Below are 25,286 nucleotides of genomic sequence, written 5' to 3'. Positions count from 1 at the left end.
CACAAACATACATGCAGGCAAAAGACCAATATCCATAAAAGTTTAGATTAAAAACATAATGAACCAAGAAGTCAGAAACTGAGTCAACATTCTACTGCAACCCAGTAGGACGTTTAAGCACAGAAAGTACAAGCAGGATCTAGCAGGGATGTCTGTGTACCCAAGGCCATCAACAGTGTCCACAACCCAGGTGTCCAGTGACAGAGAAACCAATGAGAAAAATGAAATGCAGATATCCTGAGGACAGTCAGCCTGAAAGGAAGGGAACTCTCACATCTGACAATGGGGATGACCCTTGAGGGTGTCATGCAAGTAAAATAAACCATGACCAAAACAACAACAAACCCCTGTGATGTCCTCAACTTTGGATCTGGATGCCTAGGAATGGAAAGCCAGAGCCAAGAAGCTCCTTGGAGAAAGATGGTGTTATGGCTGACTTACATGAATGCACTTAACACCACTGAATTACATAATTAAACATGGGGAAGGTGGTTGAGTTTATATCATGTGAATTTTACCACAATTTTTAACATTAAAAAAAACCAAGCTAACTAGAGAATAGTAAATTCTTAAAAATAGGACCAATGTCTGGCAGCAGTGAACACAGAGAGCCGGGCTCCCGTGTCCCAATCACAATGATGCTGATTTCTAAATAAGTAAAAGTGTGTGCAGTCCCTGTTGTCACACTTCCCACTCATTTTTCATACAGAAGTCATCAGGGTGTCTGTGCTGCCAGCCCCAGGGTCCTTGTGGCACACTGATGTCCGGAAGAACAGCTAGTGCCAGCACAGACAGCAGACTGTATACACCGTGTGTTTGTGTGTGTGTGTGTGTGTGTGTGTGTGATAGGGTGTCCCTTCTACTTACCCAACATCAATGATGGAGGTGCTGTTTTTCACAGCCAGAGCCACACACTTCCCACCCTCACTTGTTATTCTGTTTTTTCCCAGTCTGCAGAGAGAAACATGCATGGTTAGCCTCTGTATAAGGACTCCACAGTAGGCCACCCTTCTTCCCGACACTGAGCCCACCTAGGCCTTTTTGCCAGTGTGATCTTGTTCCTGGCACACATATATCCATGCCTGGGGTCTCCTCTCAGGGAGGGACCCACAGCCTGGGTTCACCCTATGAGGTAGCCCACAATTTCTGCTGGTAGTCAACCATTGGAGCCTTTCCTGGGATTCTCGGAATGACCCCAGGACTACCACTCCCTTTAGTAGGCTTGAGAACTCCCACATTTATTGACAATGGTCAAAGTAAGTGTTTCCATTACAAAGAGGGCTGGATGATCGTCAGCCTGAAGGGGCACATCTACGACAATGCCAAGAATCAAGCTCCCCAGGAGAAGAGGATCTTTGTCTGGTATCCCCAAAAGGCCAATAGATACAACCCTTCCTTCCAGCCAGTAGCTAGGGAGATTAAAGAGCTAACTCTCCACTGTCGCCAACAGCCAAACCCTACACTGGATCATGTTTTCTCCACAAGATGAGCACATCTAGACTAGTATGGCCATGGGGCTGGGAGGGGCTTTAGGGTGAGACCTCTTTATGATGACACTGGAACGGAAAAGGTGACCCAGGTATTGGTAAAGAAAACAAACCTCTAAGGAGTCCCCAGCCCTTCCCCACTTACTTACTTAAGGTGCGTGAGGCCTCTGCATTCGTCCAGGATTTGGGCCACATACCTGGCTCCGATATCAGTGATCTGGTTGTTGTATAAACTTGGAAAGAAAGCACAGCCAGGGGCCTCTGTAAGTCCCAGTGTCACACAGACACCTCCTCCTATAGCAAGTACACGCTGCCTACTGATTTCCACTAAGTTGAAAGGGGGAACACACAGAGACCAGAGTTTGGGCTCTGCATCAGCCTGGCTCCAAAGCCAGCTCCCTTACTTCCCTTCTATGCTGAATCCACACACCTCTCTGCCCCGTGGTCACAGGGAGCATATGCCGTCATGCACAGCCCAGCACACAATGCTCAATAATGCAACTAGTGGTGATTTAGATTTTCTGAAGAGTAAAGTCCTATGTCCTTTTCTTTAAATCATTCTGATTAAGTCTTCTCTCCACTATCACTCATCATGCATAACAGAGGGGAGCATGGGACCTTTTGCTTACGTGTCCTCATGATCCAATGGTCCAGGAGTATTCAGCAACTGCTCCAGGGACAAGAGCAACAGCAGCCATGGGGCCACATGCCCTCATCTCAACCCCCAAACTCAAAGCTCCGTGTAACGTATTTAACAACTGACTTGGGTCTATGGGTGGCCTTTATTTAGCACTACCTGGTTTGAGTATTCATTTATTTTTCTGCAGCACTATTGAAGTATTCAAGGGGGGTTCTACCTAGGACCCTTTTGGCTGCACCACTACTATTCTATATAGTTCTGCCCTGGACCTAGGAGTAGATCCAAAGTAGTCAAGTCTGATGTATAGACAGGTATTTTAACGTCTACAAAACCTATCCCCACATACTTCCTCTTCGTAGGCTCCAAAACAGCTTGCCTGGATTGGGTCCCAGTTTTACAAGTAAGGAAGCTGGGGGCTCCATAAGCATTTTGATTAGCTCCAATTCTACCTAGAACTGAGCCTACCAGTTGAGCCCTGAACAGAACCCGGAGCCACGTGCATGCCTGTAACCCCATCACGTGGGAGGCTGAGGCCAAAGGATGCCAGCACCGGCCAAGGTTTCTGTCACCAGTGGACCACATGTCTGCCAATTTTCTGATGCTAGGAACTATGACAAGGTAGCAGGCCCAATATCCTCCAGCAAGACTCACCCCAGGAATGTCACAATCTTGTACTTGGTCAGTTCCTCACACAACACCTTCACGCCTGTGTCAGTGATCTGGTTGACGCTGAGTCTAAAACACACCAGTGAAGACAACTGCCAGTCAGAGCAGAAGAACTTCCGAGGAAGTACTCAGCTTAAGAATCCAGCTGCCTAGGGTCCATGGCCAGCAACAAGGCTGCAGCCCAGCCCTGAAGCCAAAGGGTCACAGAGGCTAATAAGGGTATCTGCAGCCAGCTACTTCCAGCTGTCTCCAGCTGGGTGTGACTTCTCCATCCTCTGAGCACAGTGGGGGGTGGGTCATGGGGTCTGAAACGTGAGGGACCGCCTTTAGGGATTACTGCCACTGGGGGTACCTCGAACATGAGATAACTTACAAAATACAGGGCAGGATAGTCCCCACTAGAACTGACAAACCTCAGATGCGGGAGGAGGCCTGGCATCCTGCTGCCCTGGGAATAGCTCTTTTAAAGAAGCTCTGGGTTGGAAGTCTCAGGAGGAACCGGCTGCTTTCTGAGCAAGGGCGGGTCTTGGCAGCCACCCTCTCCAGCCTCTCTCAGTGTAAATGTTGCCTGTGCAGGCCAGGCTGGGAGCAGGCATATAGAAGAGGAAAATGGGGTCTCTGGGACCGCTTCCCTGTAGGTCAAGGGCCAGTCACAGACTGCAAATTCTCTAGAAAATTTTCTAAACCCAGCAGTATAGCTTCTCATGAGCAAAATGTGCATGTGTGTATGTATGTATTAGGTAAATAATACATACAAAGATCCAGGGGTAGAACCCAGGACTTGCAGCATGCTAAGCAAGGGTACCATTGAGCTCCCAATAGCCTTTTCTCCCCCTTCCCGCTTTCCCTCTTTTCTTTCTCTTTCTACCCCTACTCATCCAAGCAATCTCTGTAACAAGCTACCCTGACCCTCAAGAAAGAAACTGAGAAGTAAGGTGAGAGCAGAACCCTGGGAGGCGACTGAACTGGGGCGGGGCAGCAGACTTTCTACACCAAGTCTAGCTGGAAAATGCTGAAGGCTGTGCTGCTGGGCCAAACAACTGCTCAATCCTATACACAGGGCGAAACAACCCAGAAGCAAATGACAGGTGTGGCTGCGCATCAATAAAACTTTATTTAAAAGCACAAGCCACGGGCTAAGTTTGACCCCAAAGCTGACATCCACGACAATTAAAGAGAGAACAGAAAAGCCACATCAAAAAGATAAGGGCAGCCTCTCGGGACCTGTCCTCTACAGTATCAGACTGGATGCGAGCACAAGGTACACACTGCAGAGCCATCCCTGTTAGGTCTCAAACCCAGGACAAATGACTGAGATGCCCTAGCAACATATCAAAGTGGACCCTGGCTGCCCGGTTCTCCCAGCATCCTTCAGTCTCTACCTGTTATAGGATCCTCCTGGCTAACATACCCTCCCCATCTCTTAAATTCTCTACTTTAGGGGGCTAGGTTACACCACTCCCCCCAACTGTTCTTCCCTATATAATTTGGCCATTTTGGCTACGCTGGTCCCCCCCCCATCTTTTTTTTTTTTAAATATTTTTTGCCCTTTTGGCCTGGTCTCCTGGCTTTCCCCACCCTGCTTCTCACAAGACCTAGCTGGATCTGCTGGTCAAGTCCACTCTGGACTCTCCCAGATGTCTCTGCCTCTGTCTATGCTTTCCCTCATATCTACAACAAACCCTCTTCTCTACCATACCTGGGAACAGTCACATCCTCCCTTTAAATTCATTCTCTCACTCAATCCAGACATGGCAGGTCCTTCCAGTATCTGTGTGTTCTTAGCAATACAATCCCCTGCGCTCCGCTCCTCTTTTCCAGCTTGGCACATACAATTAAGTCCTGCCTAAAGAAATCTAAGAAGTTCTATCACTGGCAATGACTTTTTAAGACTGTTAGGCGTGTTCTTGTGTGGCATGTGTGATGCCTCCAGTTCAAACCCCAATACTAAAGGAAAAAAAAATTAAAAATGGGAACTGTCCTTCTCGGGATTCCTTCTGGCTACAATACTAAGTAGTTGGCGGGTGCTATCTTGGGCAGCCATATTGGGTCGGGATGTAGCCGTCAGGTAAAACAAAAGAGAGCCTCTCTGTTCTCCTCACCCATCTCAGCTGGCAGCCTCACCTGAGCACGGTAAGGCGGCTGAAGCAAGGCTGCAGCTCCTGCACGCCATAGTCATTGAGGTTGTTGTTGTCCAGATCGAGGGCTAGCTGCCTGTGGAAGTGGTGCAGGACGAAGGACAGGGCACTGCAGTCAGCAGAGCAAGCATTGCAGAAGGCCAACCTGAGATAGTCGGCACTGATGCCCCTGGCGGCTAGGCGCCCCACCTTCTGGCTCTGTGTCTCGTAGATGCAGCGCAGCATCCACAGAAATGTGGGCATGGCGTGGACCTGATTAAAGCCTCCACTCTGGACCCGGGGCAGACCCTTCAGGTAGGAGCGCAGGCTGGCAAACAGGTGAGCCCACAAGACTTTGCGCTTCCTCCTCAGGATAGCCTTGGGCACCAGCTGCCGAAGGAGTTTCTGTCTGGCCTTGGCCAGCAGCCCGCACAGAAAGAGGTTGGTGAACTGGAAGTGGTCTTTGTTCCTGAAAGGATCAGGGCCCAACCGGCTGCCACCACCCAGGCACCTGAAGGAGAAGAAGGAAGGATAGCAGGACGTGCTCGGTGTCGCTCCTGGAGACGTCCATTCTCGAAAGTACCTCAACAACTCCCGGGTGCCCACTTTGTCATCTGCCACCAGGAAGAAGGCAGTGAAGAAGGCCTGGAGCGTGAGATGGAAAAATTCATAGGACTGCTGGCCCTGCTCAGGGCCCACGTCTGGCAGAGCCCGCAGGAAGCCCAGCTGCAGATCCCCTTCCTGCAGCTTTGATGCCTGCACCTCCTCCTGACTGAACACAAACAGGCTCCTGTCGGTGCCTCGGTGCGCCACCTGGCCTAGTGCGTGCAGCGTGCGCCAGCCTGCACGCAGGGTCTCCGCCGGGCTGCGCGTGTTGCGCTGCACCAGGCTGCTGGGATGTGTCCTGTTTAGATGCACCTCAGTGACCAGCAGGAAGACATCGGTCAGGGTCACGGCGCAGTCCGGCAGCTGCGAGGAACCCTCAAAGGCCGTGTGGAAATGCTGGAAGCAGCGGAAGATGATCCAGCAGAAGAGCGGCACGGCGCACAGACTACAGAGGTTGGGGTTGGCATCCAGTTGCTGCAGCAGATGTTCATGAGCAAGGCGCTCGGGGAACATCCTGCGGGCGTAGGCGCGCAGGTGGCCGGGGGAAAAACCCCGGAGCAGCACCTTTTTGCGCAGGAGCTGGCGGGGGACCTCGACGCCTGTGCGGGCAGTGAGCAGCTTGCCGGCACCCTTGAGCAGCCTCCCGCTTAGGAGGTTGGCCAGTAGGACCAGTGGGTGCGCCGGCTCCCAGGGGCAGCAGCTGTCTGGCACGCGGCTCAGGTCGAAGTCCGAATGCAGTTCATCCAGGCCATCAAAAGTAAAGAGCGCCGTGTGGGGAAAGCGCAGCAGGAAGGAGAACACCTCCTCGGGGTCCTGCTCTGGGTAGCAGAAGTGCTTGAAGAGCAGGTCCCGCAGACACAACGTGTCGCTCTCCTTGAAGCAGCTGAACATGCGGCAGCGGAAATGGAAGAAGAACTTGGCTGCCGAGGTCAGCCTGCCGGACGCCCAGAGGCTCTGCAGTCGCTGCAGCAGCATGGACTTGCCCACTCCCGCGTCCCCAAACACGAAGACAGTCTCGCCATGCTCGTTGAGGATACCGGTGCTGTGATCCAGCAGGCAGTCCAGGCCTCCCAGGCTGCCTAGGTTTTCGTTGTTGAAGTCTACTAGCTCCATGAGTGTGTCCATGTAAGTCTCCTCAAGCAGCAGGTCCTCCTTTTGGGCGTAGCACAACATGAACTTGGAGTCACGGCCCAGTTGGTGTCGCAGCTGCTGGGTGTACCTGCTCACTGGAGCGGGGAAAGAGTGTTTCCCGGCAACCAGGTGAGGGGACAAGGAGTAGATGCATTAAACAAGGCGGCTAGGGACAGAGTGGTAAGCACACAAGCAAACAAACCCACAGCCCAGATCCTGAGCCAAGTCGTTTACTCCTTTAATAGGAGCCCCCAGGGCCACAAAGAGCCAGTGTCTCAGAATTTAAGGGTTGGGCCTTCTCGTCTGCTTGGCTTCAGGTTTAGCCAGCTGGAGGGTTGCAGGCCCCTCCAGGTCAAGTGTCTGAGATAGGCTTCCCTTGTTCCAATGCACAATGTTGTCATTGAACTCTAAAGACAGAAGCCACTCACACTCAAGGGCCAGGCCAGCCAGTCCTGCTGCCCCACCGCTGCCCACAGCCCTGTTTGAACGGCAGAGTCAGTTTCCACCAAAAAGCCTTGTACAGAGGGACATTACCCCAGCCTTTCTTTGGTTCTTGAAGTGGGGTCTGACAAAACTGGATGCCAAAACTTTTAGATATAAAATGCAAGGCTGGACATTAATCTGATTACAGAGGCTCCGTGGCTGGCTGGCCTCAAACATCCCAACGAAATATGCTGAGCTATCACAGATGCAACCCCTGGCCCCCAGGGTGAGCACCTTGAGGCATAGATGCTCACCCCAAGGGTGAGCGCCAAGCTGCCACGAGGGGCAGAGACACCATAACCTGTTCCTGTTACCTCCATGCTCCAGCACACCTGAACGACAAAAAAATGGGACTTAACGGCAAATAGAAAAGCGTTCTACATGCTCCTTTAAAATAGTTTTTGAATTTAAATTCTTCAATTAGCAAAAATCAGATACCCATATGCATACTTCTAGATTCCTTTATAGCTTTTCCCATGAACTTAGTCCGGTTGATTGTTCGACGTTTGCAAAGAGGGATGGGTGCGGTGTCACACCCTTGTAGTCTCTGTGTTTAGGGGACTGAGGCAGGAGCATCAAGAGGACAAGGCCACTGGGCAGTGGTGCTGTAGGACTTTAATCCCAGAACTCAGTGGCAGGTGGATCTCTGTAAGTTTGAGGCCAGCCTGGTCTACAGAGTGAGATCCAGGACAGCCAGGCCTATACAGAGAAACCTTATCTTGGGGGAAAAAAAAAGTTCAAAGCCAAACCTGCCCAGAACACAAATCCCCACTAAAAAAGTTTTACGCTAATGGTACTTTATACCTTATTTTGGTTATAACTCATAATAATTTATATTACAAAATTTTATAAATTGCATTACATTCGAGTCAATTAATCTTTAGTAAATTAATAAAATTCAGTAAATACTACAATATTTCTAGAATGAAACATCCATCACCCTTCCAAAGTTCCGGAGCTGATGTGCAGCCAGCCTCTGTTCTGTCCCAACGCCAGACAACGACAGCTGCTGGCGGACTCCTTTTCTTTATGAACGTGTGTTTGCTGGACATTTCAGACATATGATAACCTGTGATATGAATCTGTCGTGTATGTGTGCTATCCTGTAGAGTGAACGACTCTCTAAAGTCAGTCATGACTGAAGAAACCAACTGAGAGGTCCTTTGAAAGAGCCACTCACCCTGGGACTAAATACCCCACCACACACAGAGACACAGGCACAGACACCACAAACACACGGGCGGGGGGTGGGGATGAAAACAGGCAGGAAGGAGCAGTATCACCAAGAGGCTGGCTAAGGCCAGCTGGCACCTCTGGGCTACAGGAGCAAGCTCAGCCTTGGCCCTTGGCACTGCTGGTTGGCCTTTTTCTCTCTAAACATTCACTCTCTGGGAAGGCCCTTTCTCTCTGTTTCTAAACCGTAATGTTTTAAATCCGGTATGACCCCAAAGGCCATTGGCAGGGTCAGTCAGTGAGCTTTGGGAAAGTGATGCAGTCTTGAAGGCTCTGACCGCCCCAAGATTAATTCACTGATCGCTTCATAATCTAATGGAATTGTTGGGAAGCAGCAGAAACTAGGAGGTGGAGTCATTTGGAAGAGTCAAGTCACGGTGGCATGCCCTTTAACACTGTATCTTGTCCCCAGCTCCCTTGCTGTCTCTCACTGCTGTTGGAGTAGCCGTTCTCTGCCAGGCACTTCCAGGATAATGTTCCAGCCCCACTCAGGCACACAGCAAAGGAGCCACCAACCATGCACTGAGACACTAAAGCAAAGCTTGGCTTTTTTTAAGTTGCTTTCTGAAACATTTTGTCACAGAGATGGAAAGTGACTAAAACACCAGGTCAAAGTGGAGTCTAAAAGCCAGAGTGTGGGGTACTTGTTGCTGGCGTGCTCCCAGTGGCTGTCGCAAAACAGAGAGTAAGGACAGGTGGCCCCCTCCCAGAGCAGACTCTGCCCTCACCACTTGCACCTTCCGCTGCTGCCGTCCTGGTCGCCTTGCCATAGACTCTGAAGTCCCGGAAGACAGTCGCCTTCTGTCCCTGCTTATCGCTGCATCCTCAGTAGCCAGCACAGGGCCTCCATAGGTGTAGGTTGTGCATAAAAATTATGGAGCTAACCAGTCAACTCATGAGGTCTGCAGCACTTTGGAAATACAGACTGGATCCTGAGTAACCAAAGAACTTTGCCTAGAATCTCATTGTTTTCAGGAAAGGTATTTTTTTTATTATTACTTGTATATTGGAGGTTGAGCTCAAAGCCTATAGGTGCTAGGTAAATACATCACCACTGAGTGACATCTTAGCCCACCTAGAACAAACTTTAAAAAAGAAAAACATGGTGTCAAACCTGTGCTAGTGCTGTGTGTGAGTGCACAAGCACTCGGAGCTAAGGCCTTCCAAAATTCCCGGGCCTCCTAAATAAACCAGATGAGAGGGGCTGGGGTGTATAACAGTGGTAAGGCTCTGGCCTAGCATGCATAAGGCCCGGGGTTCCATCCCCAGAACCAAAGCAAGCAAAAGGAAGCAGACAAGCTCCCTGTGTTTGGTTCAGTTGCAATGACCTAGGCTGCACTCTGGTGCCAGAGACCATCTCTTCTTTCCAAAATGGAAGGAGCACCGGGGCTTGCTCTGTCAGATAGAGCCCAGGCATCCAGGTTGGCCTTGCTGGTTACATTTTTATGCCCACCTGGGCCACAGTATGATAGCACTTCCAGACCCCAGTGCCTTCCTTCATACCCATGTCTATAGTCCTGCTGGGGCTGACTCCTACCTGGGTCAGTATTGATGATAATTTTGCTCCGAATGAGCTGGGAAGGAGAGAAGCCGATCTCTGATAGCCACAGCCTGAGGTCCACATAAGCGTCCTCGAGTTGCTGTAGCACGTAGAGGAAGAACTCAGACACCTCCTCACCTTTGCTCTGCACCAAGTCAAGAATTTTTCGGACCTATGGGTGGCACAAACATTAAGAGCATGAGCTGGTGTGAGGGGCATCTCCCTGCCAGAAGGATCCCAGGGGCTCCAGGTGGGGCTCCAGGCACTAGTACAGTAGCAATAGCCTGACCATCTGCACAGCCTGTGTAAGAGTCTGCATAGAATCTACTTGTTAGCAAGAATTCATCCCCATGGCAATAAGAAGCCAAGAAGCATCTGTGAGCCTAAAAACAGAAGAGACATGGGAAAAGCCCTCTAGCTGTGGACTTTCCCTCCTAACCTCTTGTCACTGTCATCTAGGGATAAGTGTGCTAGGAGGTAGTCACCCTAGAGACAAGAGGAAGGAGCGTATCCGGGCTACCCTGCAGGAGGGTAACAGACTCCCATCAAACCTCATGTTCAAACTAGCCTTCGTGTTAAAAACACAGGCGAAGCAACGGGAGCTGTATATAGCAGCACACACCTAAGTCCTAGCACTCAGAGGACTGAGGCAGGGGGATTAAAGTTTCAACTCAACCTAGACTACAGAGGGGCATTCTGTCTCGAAAAGCCAAGAAAGGGGGCATCAAGAGAGGAAACCAAAGCATACCAGTGTGCTGTGGGCCCCCCTAGAAGTTCTTTGGGTGTCTCTAGCCCCTCCCTGCCTCCTCTCAAATAGGCACTTCACTTTTCTATCCAGAGACTTGGGGGACTCTCTTAGTTTTTAAACCATACTCCCAAGCAGAGGGAACTGATGGTTCTACTTCCTCATTCGTAGCGTGGGAAAGTCTTCAATGGGGTCCCACCTAAGGAGGCAGTCACTTCTAAATTTGGCTTTGTGGGTGCCTCTGGCCCCTTGGGGTGTTGAGACACTGACTGCCATGCTCTTTCTCACCTACTCATTTAAAGCACAAGTTGGCCTAGGGATCAACACTCGCTACAGGGAGAACTGAAATGGAATGGCTCAAACAGAAGTAAACTGGCTTGGCAGGAAGCTCATTTATGTTCTACTAAGGCCCCAGCGTGAGGACACATCTGTAATCAAGCTGTTCTGTAATACATAAGCTGGGTACAAGGATAAAAATAACCCGAAGAGCCCAGTGTGAGTGCACACCTGTGATCCATACTCCCCGTGCTGCGGAAGCTGAGCTGGGGATGGCAACAGCAACGGCAGCAGCAGTAACAACAAAAACAAAGACCCCAGTGGGAAATTTGGTTCAGTATAGCAAATTCTCCATTTTCCGGGATCAGGGTAGGGGAAGAGCTGCTAGAAACCCAGGTCAGTCACTGTCAGCACCAGTGTCCCTCACTGCACCTTGTCTGGCTGGGTGGGACAGGCAAACACGATCTCTGCATCTTCCGCTGAGAAGTAGCCATTCTTCAGCAAGTTGTCCACCAGACACTGAGTGTTGCGGATGTTGGTGACCAGATGTTCCCTGTTGATCTTCAGCAGTTTAATGTGGGAGTGGCAACCCAGTGGGACGGCTTCCATCTCATAATGGCCCTGCTTTTCCATAGTTCGAGTAGCCAGCAGCCACTTTGCTCGAATTCATCTTTGACCACGTGTCTCCCCGACAGACAGGCAGTCAGGATTCAGGGCCACCGTCCAGGATCCTGCCTTTCACTGCTGACCCTGAAGAGATAAAGGACATTGTCAACAAAGCAAATGTCACTGAAGGATTCTCCCTTTTTCCCATCTCCACTGTCTCTTGCATTTCTCTACCTCTAACAGGAGAGTGTCATGCCAAAGAATTTTACCAGGGAGTTATTCAACAATGATCACAATTCATTGCTGTTGGTGGGATTCTGCCCACTAAATGTATTCACCTTTCTGTCACTGCAGCAAGAGACCAATGTCAGGGAGGGAAGACTTAGCCTACCTCTTGGTTTCAATCCTTCACTTTGGGGAAGGCACAGCAGAGCAGCTCTGTCTCTTCATGGAGACCAGGGAAGAGAGAGGGGGAAAGAGGGAGGAAAGGTGGCAACCAGGACCCATTTCAGGACCCATGGCTTCAGTAAGTGACTCCCAAAAGGCCTTCAGCTAACACCACCAAAGTCAAATAGGTAGTCATACCGAGTCTCTGGCATCAGCCTCTGAAAGAAGATAAAATACTCTAACATGGCCTTCTCCCCTTAGACCATCGCTATCTTTCCAGAGATATAAACAGCAAAAGAATGCTTTGGCACACAGCTAAGCGCTGGAGAAGCCAGGAAAGTTAAACTCGCATCCTCCAAAGGAAAGAGGCATTCCCCCTGGAATGCCGGGAATGGAGGCAGCTTACAACCTGGTGAACCCTTGCTATCTGATTACGTTTTACTCCTCCCAGACCTTTCCCCCTAAAACCTTGAGCATGATTTCTAGGTCATAAAACTCATCCTTGTGAGAGATGCCATTTGTACTTTACAACAGCCTAAGTGACTTCTCTGTTATCTTAGGGCCAGCTGTTACATTTACCTCAGCCCTTCTCCCTAGACCATTACCTTCAGCATTGTTTCCTCTGTCAACAAAAGCCAATCTTACAGATGAAGCCAGCGTACTTTGTAAAGAGCTTCGATGTAAACATGTCTTGAGCTCGTTGTATTCACAGGGCTGAGTTAATCGTTTTCAGAAAACTTTTCTCCCAAATTGTACTGTGCTTACCTATGGCTAAAGTAAATGATCTGATGTCAGACCCTAGAAATCCTGGCCCAGTACCAAAATCAGGCTGTACCAAGTTTTATTCTTGTATTTTTGTAGATCGTTTCCCTGACAGCTGTAAAGCCCAAAGGAACCTTCCACGCAAAGAGGGTCTCTTTTTTATAATTAAACTATTATTTTTTAAAAAAAAATTTTAAAAAATCACATACTGAAATTAACCAGATCATAAAACTATACATCTCAATGAGCTTCTGTAGAGTTAAATTAACCATTTGGAAAGAAAGCTGTGGAGCTTCATATTGGTTATTGTTCTTCCGTAATCAATCAAATACTCATTCACCACCCCAAACAAAACTTTGTGACAGAGTTGGAATTATAAAAGCAAATCGCTTTATACCCCCTTCGCTCGTGGTCATTCCCTGCATTCAGTCTTGTTTGTTTGTTGAGACAGGGTCTCACTATATAGCTCTGACTGCTACAGCGTGCCTGACCTTGTCTTTGTTTTTAAGTGGTATTTGAGGATGCTGGGAAGACGGCTCGCTGCGCAAGCATAAGGATTCCCTCAGCACCACTGGAAAGTACCAGAGATCGAGGCTCGAGGCGTGTGCCTGTAATCCCAGCACCGGAGAGCCGGACAGGAGCATCCTGAGGGCTCCCTGACCAGTCAGACTCCTGGATCCAGTAGCACAGCAACTGAAGAAGACAGTATCAACCTCTGGCCATCACACACATGGGCACATAAGCATAGACACAATCAGTCGGTCCATATTCAATGCCATTGGGCTGAGTCAGGAATGACTGCAAACAGTAACAGAAGCTCACAGTGCTCTCTGCGCTTTCCTTCTTCTAGGACAATATCGGTTTCTCAAATATCGGTCATTTGGGCACCATGTCTCTTTGTCACAGTTAAGCCTCACCTGTACTTTAACCTTTTGCTTTGGGGAATGTGGGGGCTCCTTAGGAAACGAGGTGTGCACACGAGGAGGGAGGTGGCACAATGACAATAAAGATGGATGAAAATGCCACAAGGAATCATACTCTTAACTATTTATCAAAAAACACCTATGATCCATGCAATTCTATGCATAAACATACATATATAATTTTAATGAAATTTTCTCATCTGAGCTTACAATGCTCCCTTAAATAGTCAAAGGCCACCTAACAAAACCTTAATAGTAGACATTAGAAGCCCTCTTTTGAGTTGCTGGGCATGGCTAGCTAAGAGACTTGCAAAACATACAACCCACTGCTGTTGTCCATGGTTACACTCCCTTTCCCCAGAGGTGGAAGGTAAGTACCAATCTCTGAAGACACTGTCTACTTCAGAAACAGCCCAGAGACCCCCTCAGCTGGAATTGACCTGAACGTACCCTCCCTGAGGACTGGCTTTCCTGATACCAGAAGGCGCCATGCAAGCTTCCAAAGGAGGGAGGCTACCAATAATCTTACCAACTGTGATGCCTATAAGTCCCATCAATGATCAGCTTGGCACAATAACCCGAAGGGTGCAGTAATGGCACACAGACCTTGGTGGTAACCAACGGCTCTCTAGTTGGAGTTAAGACCTGCTCAACAATAGGGAACAAGTTCTAGGACTTGAAACCCAGCTAATTCCTCAGTGCTAATCAAAGTATGGTTATTGGAAGAAAACTACTAATTTATTAAACCAGCATAATCTCAACCAACAACTTATAAACATGTGTCTTATACCCACAGATAAAGGTACTCCTCACTCTTCATCAGGGAAACTTTTTGCAACAGATGGAGACCAGTATAGAAAAACACAACTAATCAAAACGCCAGGTTCTGGAGCCTAGTCCCAATGCATGTGTCTACAAAACAGAACCACACCGAAGGCTCAGGAAGCATTTTGGAAGAGGGGGCAGAAATTCTGTCACAGACAGAGAATTAGCAAGTTTTCTGTGAGCCTGTGTCTCCCAGAAATAGGAATACACCCATAAAGAATCGTGGCAACTGAAGAAGGCTGGGAGTGGGCGAGGTGGTGCTCCCTAGGGAGGAGCACACCAATTGGTTGTTCAGTGCCAAATGCTCAGCCCTGAAACATGCGTGCAAGTACCATTACATGGCCTGCGCAGGTTCTATTTGGCAATAGATATGTATACACAAATACATATATATACATGCAATAACAATTAGTGAGAAAAGGACCATGATTTGAAGGAGAATAGGGAGAATGAGATGGAGAGGTTTGTGATTAAATTATAATCTCAAAAATTTTTAAATGCTTTAAAAATTTATCTTGTGACAGCCAAAAAGAATAGATTTATAAGCATAACTAACTAGATAAATAAGTAAAGGAAATTGGGGGTGTGGGAACTACAGTGGTGGCAGCCGGGCAGTCCTAGCTCCCAGGCTGGTTTCTCAGGCAGGGCTGTGGGAATCGCTGAAGTGCAGAGTGGAAACCACAGGGAAAGACCGTTCCTTCTCCCTCGGTGAGTCAGCATGCTTTAGAAGGCTGGGGAAGGAGGTTAAGCAACATCCTTCATTCATTAGTCCTCACTCTTACCACTGGGAGGGCTCTGTTAACTCTCTGTTTCTCTTTCCTGGACCTGCGATCCCCACAAAAATTGTACCTAGCTTCCCAAACTGGTCCTGTAATACCCACCGTAGACAAACCCTCCGAAGGGGGAAGCTGTCTCCTGATTTTTGGCCACCTGAACAAAGTCACTGGTCACATGACAACTAGCTGGCCGGGAGGCTGATTGCTTTTGTAATTTCCCGAGGTCAGTTAGCTTACTTTGGCAGGAATTTAAGGAAGGATGGAAGTCACAAAGGAAACAAAGAAACAACACTGCTTGGTAAACAGAAGCCAGAGACAGACCAAACTGCCATGAGAGGCCTCAGAGAGTTACCGCTCATGAGCATGCGCCACCAGAAACAGCAGAGAGCTGATGTCCCCTGACTCAGAAAGGTCCTCCATGTCTTACCTGCAAAGGCTGGGTCCTGGGTGCAAATGGAAGGCATGGGGAAAAGACACAGTGGTAGAGAAAGGGGAGGAGTAAGGGAAGGGGAGGGCTGGAGGAGGGGAGGGAGAAGGGAAGAACAAGGGGTGGGGAGAGGAAGGAGAAAAGACAGCGGGTAGCACTGGGCTTCTGGGAGCCAGGCCTCTCTGTAGGGGAGGTTTTCCCACCCCCAGATATGGAGCCCCGAGGTGGGTGTTGAAGGAACATCCTGTCCAGACAGTCCAAGGAAACAGCCAAAGAAACAATTTAAGGCCGAAGGCGTGGCCAGAAAACAAGTTCCCAGGGCTGCAGAAGGCAAGATAGAACACCAAATGGAAAAATGAAGATAGAACGTGCAGGCCGAGAGAGAGAGAGAGAGAGAGAGAGAGAGAGAGAGAGAGAGAGAGAGAGAGAGAGGAGAGAGAGAGAGAGAGAGACAGAGAGAGAGAGAGAGAGAGACAGAGAGAGAGAGAGACAGAGAGAGAGAGAGACAGAGAGAGAGAGAGAGAGAGAGAGAGAGAGAGAGAGAGAGCATCACTCCAGAGTCTTGGCACTCTTATGTAGCCTAGGCTGACCTAAACTCACAGTCCTCCTGGGACTGACAAGCATGGCTCTTTCTGGCTTCCTGATCGCCTATGGACGGGTTTTGTCTCCAGGTGAGGAGAACCCCAGTCCTTGTAGAAATAGGTTTCTACACCCCGTCTTGCTACTTGGGCTTTTGAACTAAATCTGCAATAGGTTTGGGGCAGGGCAAAACCTGAGAGGAAAAAAAAGATTAGGGAACAGTCTTTGTTTGTTTTGTTTTTTGAGACAGGATTTCTTTGTGTAGCCCTGGCTATCCTGGAACTCACGCTGTAGACCAGGCTGGCCAGGAACTCACAGAGATCCGCCTGCCTCTGCCTCCCAAGTGCTGGGATTAAAGGCGTGCGCCACCAGCGCCTGGCATCTTTTTTTTTAAGGCTCTCTAAATATAGTTTTTCAAGCTGGTCTTGAACCCATGAGCTCACGGGATTCACTCAGGATCCTGAGTACCCACAAATAACACTGGGCTTAAAAAGAATCATTCTAAAAGGTGGTAGAGCAGGGTTATTAATATAAGATAAATACAATCCTCATGGTAGTTCTATTTTGCTATTTTTTAATAATTTTTTTACATTTATTCATTTAGTGTGTGTGCATGCAGTTGCATGTGTACAAGCACCAGGGCGCGTGTGTGGTGGGTGAAGACAGTGCGCCAGAACCAGTTCTGGGTGCCAGAATCCAGCCATCACGCTTGTGGGCAGGCGCCTTTTCCCCTTGAACCATCTCACTAACACTGGCAATTTAGATTTTTTCAGTAGTCTCATTAATGAGAATAAAGACAAGCAGGTGGCCTGATGAGATGTCTGGATTAATTAAATATGTGCAAAGCACCACTCTAATGCATCATCAGTATAACACTGCTGGACAGCCCTTCCTCTGAGATGAAAACCTTCCTGCTTAGAGAGAAGCTCTTTAAGTCATAGGATGTTAGGAGGTGGAACAAGATGTCCTAAGGGTGGTTCTCAGCCTTCCCAATGCTGCGACCCTTTCATACAATGTCTCATGTTGTCGTGACCCCCCAAGCATAAAATTATTTTCATTGATGCTTCAGAACTGTAATTTTGCTCCTGTTGTGACTGGTAATATAATATCTGGGGGCTGGAGAGATGGCTCAGAGGTTAAGAACACTGACTGCTCTTCCAGAGGTCCTGAGTTCAAATCCCAGCAACCACATGGTGACTCACAACCATCTGTAATGAGATCTTGTTCCCTCTTCTGACCTGCAGGCATACATGGAGGCTAAACACTGTGTATATAATAAATAAATAAATCTTTTAAAAAATATAATATCTGATATATGATCCAAGGGTTCTCGATCCCACAGGTTGAGAACCACTGTATGTGAAACAGTCTACCCTTCAAGGAAGCTCATTAAGATCAAGAGATAAACATTTCAGGGCGTCAGGAAGTCCCTGAAACTGACAAGATCCACTAGACTCCTCCCTCCCCAAATATATATAATCTGTAAGAACAGCTCAGTGATACTATCAGAGTAGCTGAGCTGCCCTGAAGAGATGGGTCCAACTGAGCCCCTGCAAGAAGAGGCCAGCCGAGTTGCCTGGAAACGACACTTTCCAACCTGCTGAGCTGCCTGAAGGCTGTGCAGTGTGCTTCAAGTGTCCAGCTTCGCTGAGCTGTTCTCACGCTGGGGTGGGTTTTGGCGATAAGATCTCTGAGTCATTTCCGTGCCAATAAGTAATCCCTCACCCATATTCCTCTAAGTAACCCCAATAAAACTTATTTGTTCATCAATTTGGACTTTGATGGTGTCTATCCTTAGGTCTGCAATTGGTTCTTTATCTGGGGTAAGCAAACACTTGTTCATGTCTCCCCAAAAATAGCGTCACATGGCACACATCTAGGAAGGAGTAGCAGTGTCTTATTTTTCATGCTGAGGTTTTGAAATCTGGTGTGTCTTCGACTTAGAGGCTATCTAGATTCCGGTCAGCAGCCTGGAAAGTGTTCAGTGGTCACAGGGTAGAGGCCAGTTAGCAACTTTGTACACTTGAAATAGAAACCTCCTGCTCTTTGTCCTGGAAGAGACACTGGCCAGCTCCAGTGTGGCAGGCATGGCTCTGGCAGGCCGTGCCTTTCTCCCCCTTTCCTCTGCCTTGCTAAGAACTGTTAGATCACATTCCTGAAGCTAGCCCCAAGGTCTGTTCCCTTATTTGTCCTGTTCCTCTTCCTGAGGCTGACTACCAAGGTCCAGCTGTCAAAGTAGTGAAATCCAACAACCCAAAGCCCCCTTTGGCTGACCTAATGAACATGCCCAATCAGAATTAAACACCTCATCCTAACACAGGGTTTCCCCTCTCACCTTTACAAACCACCATTTTCCTATAGTCACATCTGTTTCCTCGTTGTCCAGGGAGAGTTCTTTGTGTCTCCCCAGGACAAATACTCCTCCCCTCTCCCTTATTCCTTCCCCTTCTCCCTCCTCCTCTATCTCCTGTCTTTATCTCTTACTCCCTGCCTTCTATCCTTCTGGGGCAAATAAATCTCCTTTGTGTTGAGAATTTGGTCTTGGGGTTCCTGAGCTGACTCCAAGATTGCCTACGGTCAATGGCAGCCTGACCACATCTTTGATCCCATCTTTCTAGACTTTGGAATCCAAGTTAAGAGTCAGTGGTTGTCTCTAGTTTTGGTTGTTATGCCAAAGCAGCTTCAAGACCCTGCAGAGTAACTAGGCGATGTCACTGTCACAGTCCACACCTCAGGGGTGTTGTCCACGGCTAGTTTAATAGTGGCCTGCTGTGTGACCTGCAGGCCTGGTGGGTTCCAAGTCAACTGAAAGATTCTGGGAACTTTTTAAGGACATTTTTTAGGACCGGGTTTTATCTCAGTAACAGCTAATTTTGAGGGGTTTGGGATCTACTAGAAGTCATTTCTGTGGCCATATTGAGCTTCAGTAGTTTTAGCTGATGGGGTTGAAAGAGGCTTTCAGGCACTCTGGACTTATGCTCTGAGCTCATGTCTTAACGAAGCTGTTGAGAGTCCATGGACATGACAGGTCGAGGACCCAAAGCTTCCTGGCCCTCGCCTTGTGGTGAGCTTTATTGTCTCAACAGTAACAATGACCAGCCTGAGAAAGAAGTCTCTTTAGCAACTTCCCTTCCTAGAAACGCGCCCTTTGAGGGGAATTAGAAGTTCTGACCCGGTTTTTGTTTTGTTTCATTCCAACAAGATTCCTGCTGGTTGACTGTGAGAAAGCAGTTGGCAGTTCCCAGAAGAGCTGCCGATGACTGAGTCAACGCAGTGTCCGCAGCCCCATATGCAGCACCAGGCAGCAGGACATCTGAGAGCAATAAAACAAAGCAGGAGTGTTACAGACGCAAGGCTGAGAAAGCCAGGCTCCGAGAAAGAGGATGTACTGTATGGCTCCGTGTGCATCCTGATCCTGAATCAGCTCCTGGGGAGGCACGGAGGTGGCAGCTGTGGAGATGCTGGTTGCGAACGAGAACCAGGCAAATTCCTAGGACATGGAAACACTGTGTATCTTGAGTGAGTGCTATGTGTATCATATGTGTACACGTGTGTGTGTGTTTATATAGTGTGTATGCATTTATGGATTCCACATCCTTCTATTCAATCAACCATGGATCAAGAACATTCAGGAAGACATCACACCTCACTAAAAATGGAATAATTTATAGATGTTTTCATTGTCATCATTTCTTACACTGATTCATCTATCAACTTTTATAGTGCTTCCAATGTGTTAGGCATCATAATGATCTAGAGATGATTTGACGTGTTCAGGAGTATATGTGTGATACGAAGATACTCACGGTGCCTTCTATCAGGGATTTGAGCACTGGTAGATTTTGTTTTCCTTGGACTATCCTGACACTGACCCCTGCAGATACTGAGGGAAGCGAGCACGCATGCACACATGCGCGCGCTGCGCGCGCACACACACACACACACACACACACAGTTCGCCAAATATCATCAACCTGTATGTTTAAACTTGGAAATGTTATGTGAAATTGTACTGTAATGAAGTGTTTCGTTTTCCTTTTGAGAGAGAGTCTTGCTGTGTACTCCAGCCTCAGTTCCAGCTCCAGATTCTTCTGCCTCGGTCTCCATGACGCCAGGATTAAGAGTGTGCACCACCGTGCCTAACTAGAAGTGCTGTCTTTAGTCCAGGACAGCCAGGGCAGCACAGGTAAACCCTGTCTCAAAATCCAATAATAATAATAACAAATAAGCTCAAACTGGCCTCTAGCTCACAGAGATCCACCTTCTTCCTGCTTCTGCCTCCCAAATGCTGGGATTAAAGGCGTGCCCAGCACACGTAAGTCTTTTAAAAGGAGGTAATGAAACAAAATAAATTACATATATGTACAGTATATATCTATATCCCCAAATACTAGTATTAAATCAAATATTAATAAGTATAATAATTATAAAACATTAATAATTTGGCAGACTTATTAGGGAAAACCCTGCATGCTACCTGGTGTATCTTTGATAAAGTGTCAGTGTGTGCCCACTCAAGGAGGAAGGATGCTCTGTGGCTGGCACAGCTAAACTAGAATTAGATTGGAATTTAAGAATTTCACAACAGTTTGATGAATAGTACTTCTGAGTGGTGAAAGAAGAATTTTCACTTTTATTCATCTAGTTGTATATCTTGAAAATACATTAAAGGAAAAATTGCAAAAAAAAAAAAAGCAACATATCCAAATACATGATCATAGTCAGGTACTATAAGATACTTCATATAACAGCTGAAAGAACAGGCAGACCTTGGAACCAGTAAGAATCCTGGGAATCAAAATAATAAGTTTATCTTGTTGTACGTGTCATGATAGATAACGGATTAAATAAAAATGCTGCGGATCCCCAAGTGGCTGCAGCGGCAGATATGCTGCAGGTCACCAACAGCATCAGTGGGCAGCAAGTCCTGAGAGCAGTCAGTCCCAGGCAAGGACAGCACAGTTCCCCAAGAGGCTGCAGTGGGCCACGAGGGGCAGTGAGTCTCATGAGGAGAGACAGACGGATGGGCACGCCACAAGACCATGCCTCAGGTCTCTGCAGGTCCTTGAAGGTGGCTGGTCCCGGGCAGGGAGCCACGACTTAATCCATTACAGTACGGATATCCCACCGTGCCTAACAGCAGCACAGGGCGTGGTGTTAAGTACATGTGTAGTGTTTAAAAAGTTGCCCACATTCTGGGCCTCACTGTAAACTCTGGCAAAGGATTGGAACTGTTCATCCTACATTTTGTGACCACAGTGGAATTAAGTTAGAAATCAACAATAAAAAGACATCTGGAAAATCTCCAGATTCACAGATCAAAGGAAAAATAGGAATTAGAAAGTATTTTGAGCTATGTGGTGATGAGATTATAGACTATCAAACTGGTAGAAAACAAAAAGTACACAATCTCACGTTCAGGTGTTAGATAAGAAACACAAGACTGAAACCACGCTGCCCTGTCCTTGCCAGAGGACAACTTGCAGAAGCTGCTGCTCTCCTTCCATCATGTGGGTCCTAGAGAGTGAACTCCGTTAGCCAGGCCTGGCAGCAAGCCCCTAGCTCACTTAACTGTCTCATGCGCCCATCCTTGCTGTGTTTTTATAACTTGTCCACTAAACATAAATGTAATACCTGGTCACTGGAAAACAAACTGTGAAAGGAAACAACCTTAGAGACTTAGAGAACAAAACAAAGCTGTCTATCAGCTCTTAAGCCGCCACCCTTTTGTGTGCACAGTGGTGTTTTGCTGGGTTGCTCTCACACTGTTTCCTTGCGCCCTCGTGATTACCTGACGTATCTTTGTGACTGCCAAGACTCTCTTTTGAACTGCGGAAACTGCTTTCTAAACAGTCCGGCTTTCCAGCAGCAGAGCACTTTGCCTGGCGTGGCTTTCCTTTTATGAAGAGCAAAAGAACTAGAGGGCCAGGACTGCAGCTTCAGAGCTCTCTGCCCGAGCAAGCCCCACATCCAAGAGGTTGAACGACGATGCCAGGTGGAGCGTGTTTCTCGGCCTGACCCTGTGGCCTAAAGAGCTGCAACAGTCTAGATGCCAGTGTCATCACCGGCAGGGTTCCACCCTCACCGTGAGGAGCAATGGCTACCAGGGGTGGAGGGCAGCAGGAGAATCTGCTGATGTCACTGCCTTGCTTGTTCTTTCCTCAGATTTGCTATATGGGGGTCCACCTGGGCACCGATGATAATAGCTAACACAGCTCTTTACTGGGTCCCCAGCTTCATCATTTACTTTACAATTGCTGTGAGAGGCAAGATCACTGGGGTCAAATGCAGGACTTCTGGAGACCCGCCCCACTCCCATTTACCCACGTTTGCACCCTTTGCCAGCAGTAGGGAAATCAGCTACCTGGACCTCTGCCGAATGGGCTGCTGCCCAGAACTCTGCAGGCTGCAGAGGACGAGACACAGAGAGGTGATCCTTCACTGTCAGGAACAGCACCCTCTGCAAGTTACTGCTCTGTGCTTTGATTTTCCCCAAGTAAGGTTCCCTGTCTTAGGGTATTGCAAGCAATTTTGAGTTAATGTGCTGGAAGGGCCTACACCAGGCTGGCACGGAGCAGATCCCCACCAGGCTGGCACAGAGCCGATGCCCACCAGGCTGGCACGGAGCAGATCCCCGCCAGGCTGGCACGGAACCGATCCCCGCCAGGCTGGCACGGAGCCGATCCCCGCCAGGCTGGCACGGAGAGCAGAACCCCAGTAATTGCCTCCTCAGCTCACCTTTCTTACTATCCCCATCCTTATGCCAGCGTCAGGTGACCGTCACTGTGAGGAACACTTTACTGAGCGCAATGAGGCCAAACAGATTTCCACCCTTAGTGTTTATAACCTGGCAGTTCAGACGATTCAGAATGAGGCATTACAAGTCCAGTGAGTGTGATTAATAAATGCCCGGAGAATAAAGGAAAAATGAGATCATACCGTTTGCCACGCAAACACGTAGAAATGGAGATTATGACAGTAAGTGAAATAAGCCAGACTCAGAGACCAATGCCCTATTTTTTCTCACAAGCAGAACTTAGATTGTAACTCTCTTTCTCTCTCATTCCCTCTTTGTGTGTGTACATGTGTGTGTACGTAAGTGTGTAAGACTCACATGTAAGTCATAAAACTAGGAAGGGGTCTGTGAAGGGGAAGAAGGAGATCTTAACAAAGTAGGGAAAAGGTGACGGAGTACCTGTGGCATGAAAGCAAGGGAAGCGCTTGGGGAGAGGAAGGAAACCAGTAATAGAGAACAAGGAGGGAGGAGACGAAGGCATCCTCAGGTCTGTCACCATGAGCACAAAGGTGCAGGGCCCATGCGAGCCTCTTGGCAGAAGGTTCCTGGGAGATGAGTGTAGGCAGAGCCCCTCTCTCTTAGGGGGTTTGTACTTGAGACACCCAGAAAAACAGAGGCCTTGAGTAGCACCCAGATGTTACACACGCACCCATTCCTGTCACCACTGTCTCTAGTGTCCATGACCAGAGGCCATTCACGCAACTGCCTGCAGCTGGGAAACACTTGTTCTGTACAACACCATGGATGGGGGGGCTCCGGTCTGCAGAGGCTGCCCTGCCTGGAATGTGGCCATCTCCTCAGAAGGACACCTAGAATTCAGACCCAAGCCCGGTGATGGTGGTTGAGCCAAGAAGAGGAACCTCAAGGCAGTCACTTCCCACCAGCCACACCAGCCTTAGGATCCCCCGTTCCTTATACACCCCACTGTTCTTTTAAAACTCGACACATTTCCAAATATACAGCCCATCTTTCTTCAAATTGGTGTTGCAATACCAGCAGATAAGATTCCAAATAGATCTGAATTTTTCCCAGAAAAACAATCTTTACGAACATAGCAGATGCTAATTAGAGTTATACCCCAAGCTGCTTTTAGGTGGTCAGGCCATTGGAAGTATTTCTGTCTAGGGGTTGGGCATAAACACTAGCATAAACAAAAGCAAGGCCAGAGTTAGAATCTGGCCCCCCTATCCCCTTCTCCAGTCCTGTACTCTCTCCTCCATCTCCTTTCCGGGAATGGGGGCTCATAAGGAGCCTGTGAGTCAGGGACTGTGGCAGCCACAGAAGAACAATGCTTTTGTAAACACCGAAAGGCCCAGTCTGTAAAGCAGTGACTTACCGACCTTGCCTTTCCCTTTCTTGAAGACAGACACAGGTTGACTAATGTCTGCTGTCCTCTCAGCAGCCCTGATATCCCGCCTAAGGCCTGGTTCACTGTCCTCAGCCCTTTGCCGTGGCTTAGGAACTGAGAATAGAGGAAGAGTTTCCTGGGTTTTCAGTAGTCAGGGTGGGTACACAGCTGTCCCTGTTTCAATCTTTCTCTTCTGGAACGATGGCTAGACTCCCTGCAGACAGATGGCTGCTTTCCCAACCTTGGCTCACAAATCCCTGTTGTGAGAATATGTGTGTGTATGTCCATGTGCGCGCTTGCGTGCGTGCGTGCGTGCGTGCGTGTGTGTGTGTGTGTGTGTGTGTGTGTTGGGTTTTGAGGCAGTATTTCTTTGTATGGCCCCGGCTGTCCTGGAACCCTCTCTGCAGACCAGGCTTGCCCGAAACTCACAGATATCCACCTGCCTCTGCCTCCCAAGGGCATGTACCAAAGACATGTACCACTAATGACCAGCTTAAAATATTTTTTATTTATACTGATTTATACTTTATGAATATGTGTGAGAACCTTTATTTTATGTTTGTATTGTACCACGTGTATTCCTGATGCTGGATGCCAAAAGAGAGCTTCAGATTCTCTGGAACTGGTGGTTGAAAGGAAAACCCTGTGTGTGTGTGGCAGGGGGCTGGAAGGTAACTGCTGAGCCATTCCTCTGGCCCAAGCAGAGCATCTTCCCAGCTTGAAAAGGACCTTGGCGTGCAATGAAGAATGTGCAATCAATGAGCTACAACTGTTTGATGTGGGGAACCTTCTTCATTATCTGTTAGTGTGACAAACTTTTTCCAATCATTTGAATACAATAATTTTAGAGAAGAAAAGTACCGGACCCATGAGGAAGCTGGGTTCAGACCGGTTATTAAACAGGAAGCAACATGGGGGTGTCTAAGACATCCA

The 25,286-nt window shown here is 48.3% G+C and overlaps 1 protein-coding gene across 2 annotated transcripts in view; it reads right to left on the bottom strand.

Moving 5' to 3' along the window:
• Nod1 (nucleotide binding oligomerization domain containing 1) overlaps window positions 1-25,286 on the bottom strand; it is a 51,620-nt gene that overhangs the window by 14,163 nt on the left and 12,171 nt on the right. Inside the window, exons 1-7 of one of the 2 annotated variants that reach the window (XM_057788668.1) lie at window positions 15,631-15,688; window positions 11,357-11,674; window positions 9,901-10,075; window positions 4,918-6,742; window positions 2,779-2,862; window positions 1,637-1,720; window positions 868-951 (exon numbers count right to left, since the gene is read on the bottom strand). In XM_057788668.1, the coding sequence (XP_057644651.1) occupies window positions 868-951; window positions 1,637-1,720; window positions 2,779-2,862; window positions 4,918-6,742; window positions 9,901-10,075; window positions 11,357-11,557 (2,453 nt within the window). In that variant the 5' untranslated portion in view covers window positions 11,558-11,674; window positions 15,631-15,688. Of the gene's footprint in view, window positions 1-867; window positions 952-1,636; window positions 1,721-2,778; window positions 2,863-4,917; window positions 6,743-9,900; window positions 10,076-11,356; window positions 11,675-15,630; window positions 15,689-25,286 lie in introns of those variants that run through there. The other variant, XM_057788659.1, reaches the window with a different exon arrangement.

Source organism: Chionomys nivalis, chromosome 1 (assembly GCF_950005125.1).
Source record: "Chionomys nivalis chromosome 1, mChiNiv1.1, whole genome shotgun sequence".
In the NCBI taxonomy this organism is placed as follows: domain Eukaryota; kingdom Metazoa; phylum Chordata; class Mammalia; order Rodentia; family Cricetidae; genus Chionomys; species Chionomys nivalis.
This window is presented reverse-complemented; position numbering and strand designations above follow the sequence as displayed.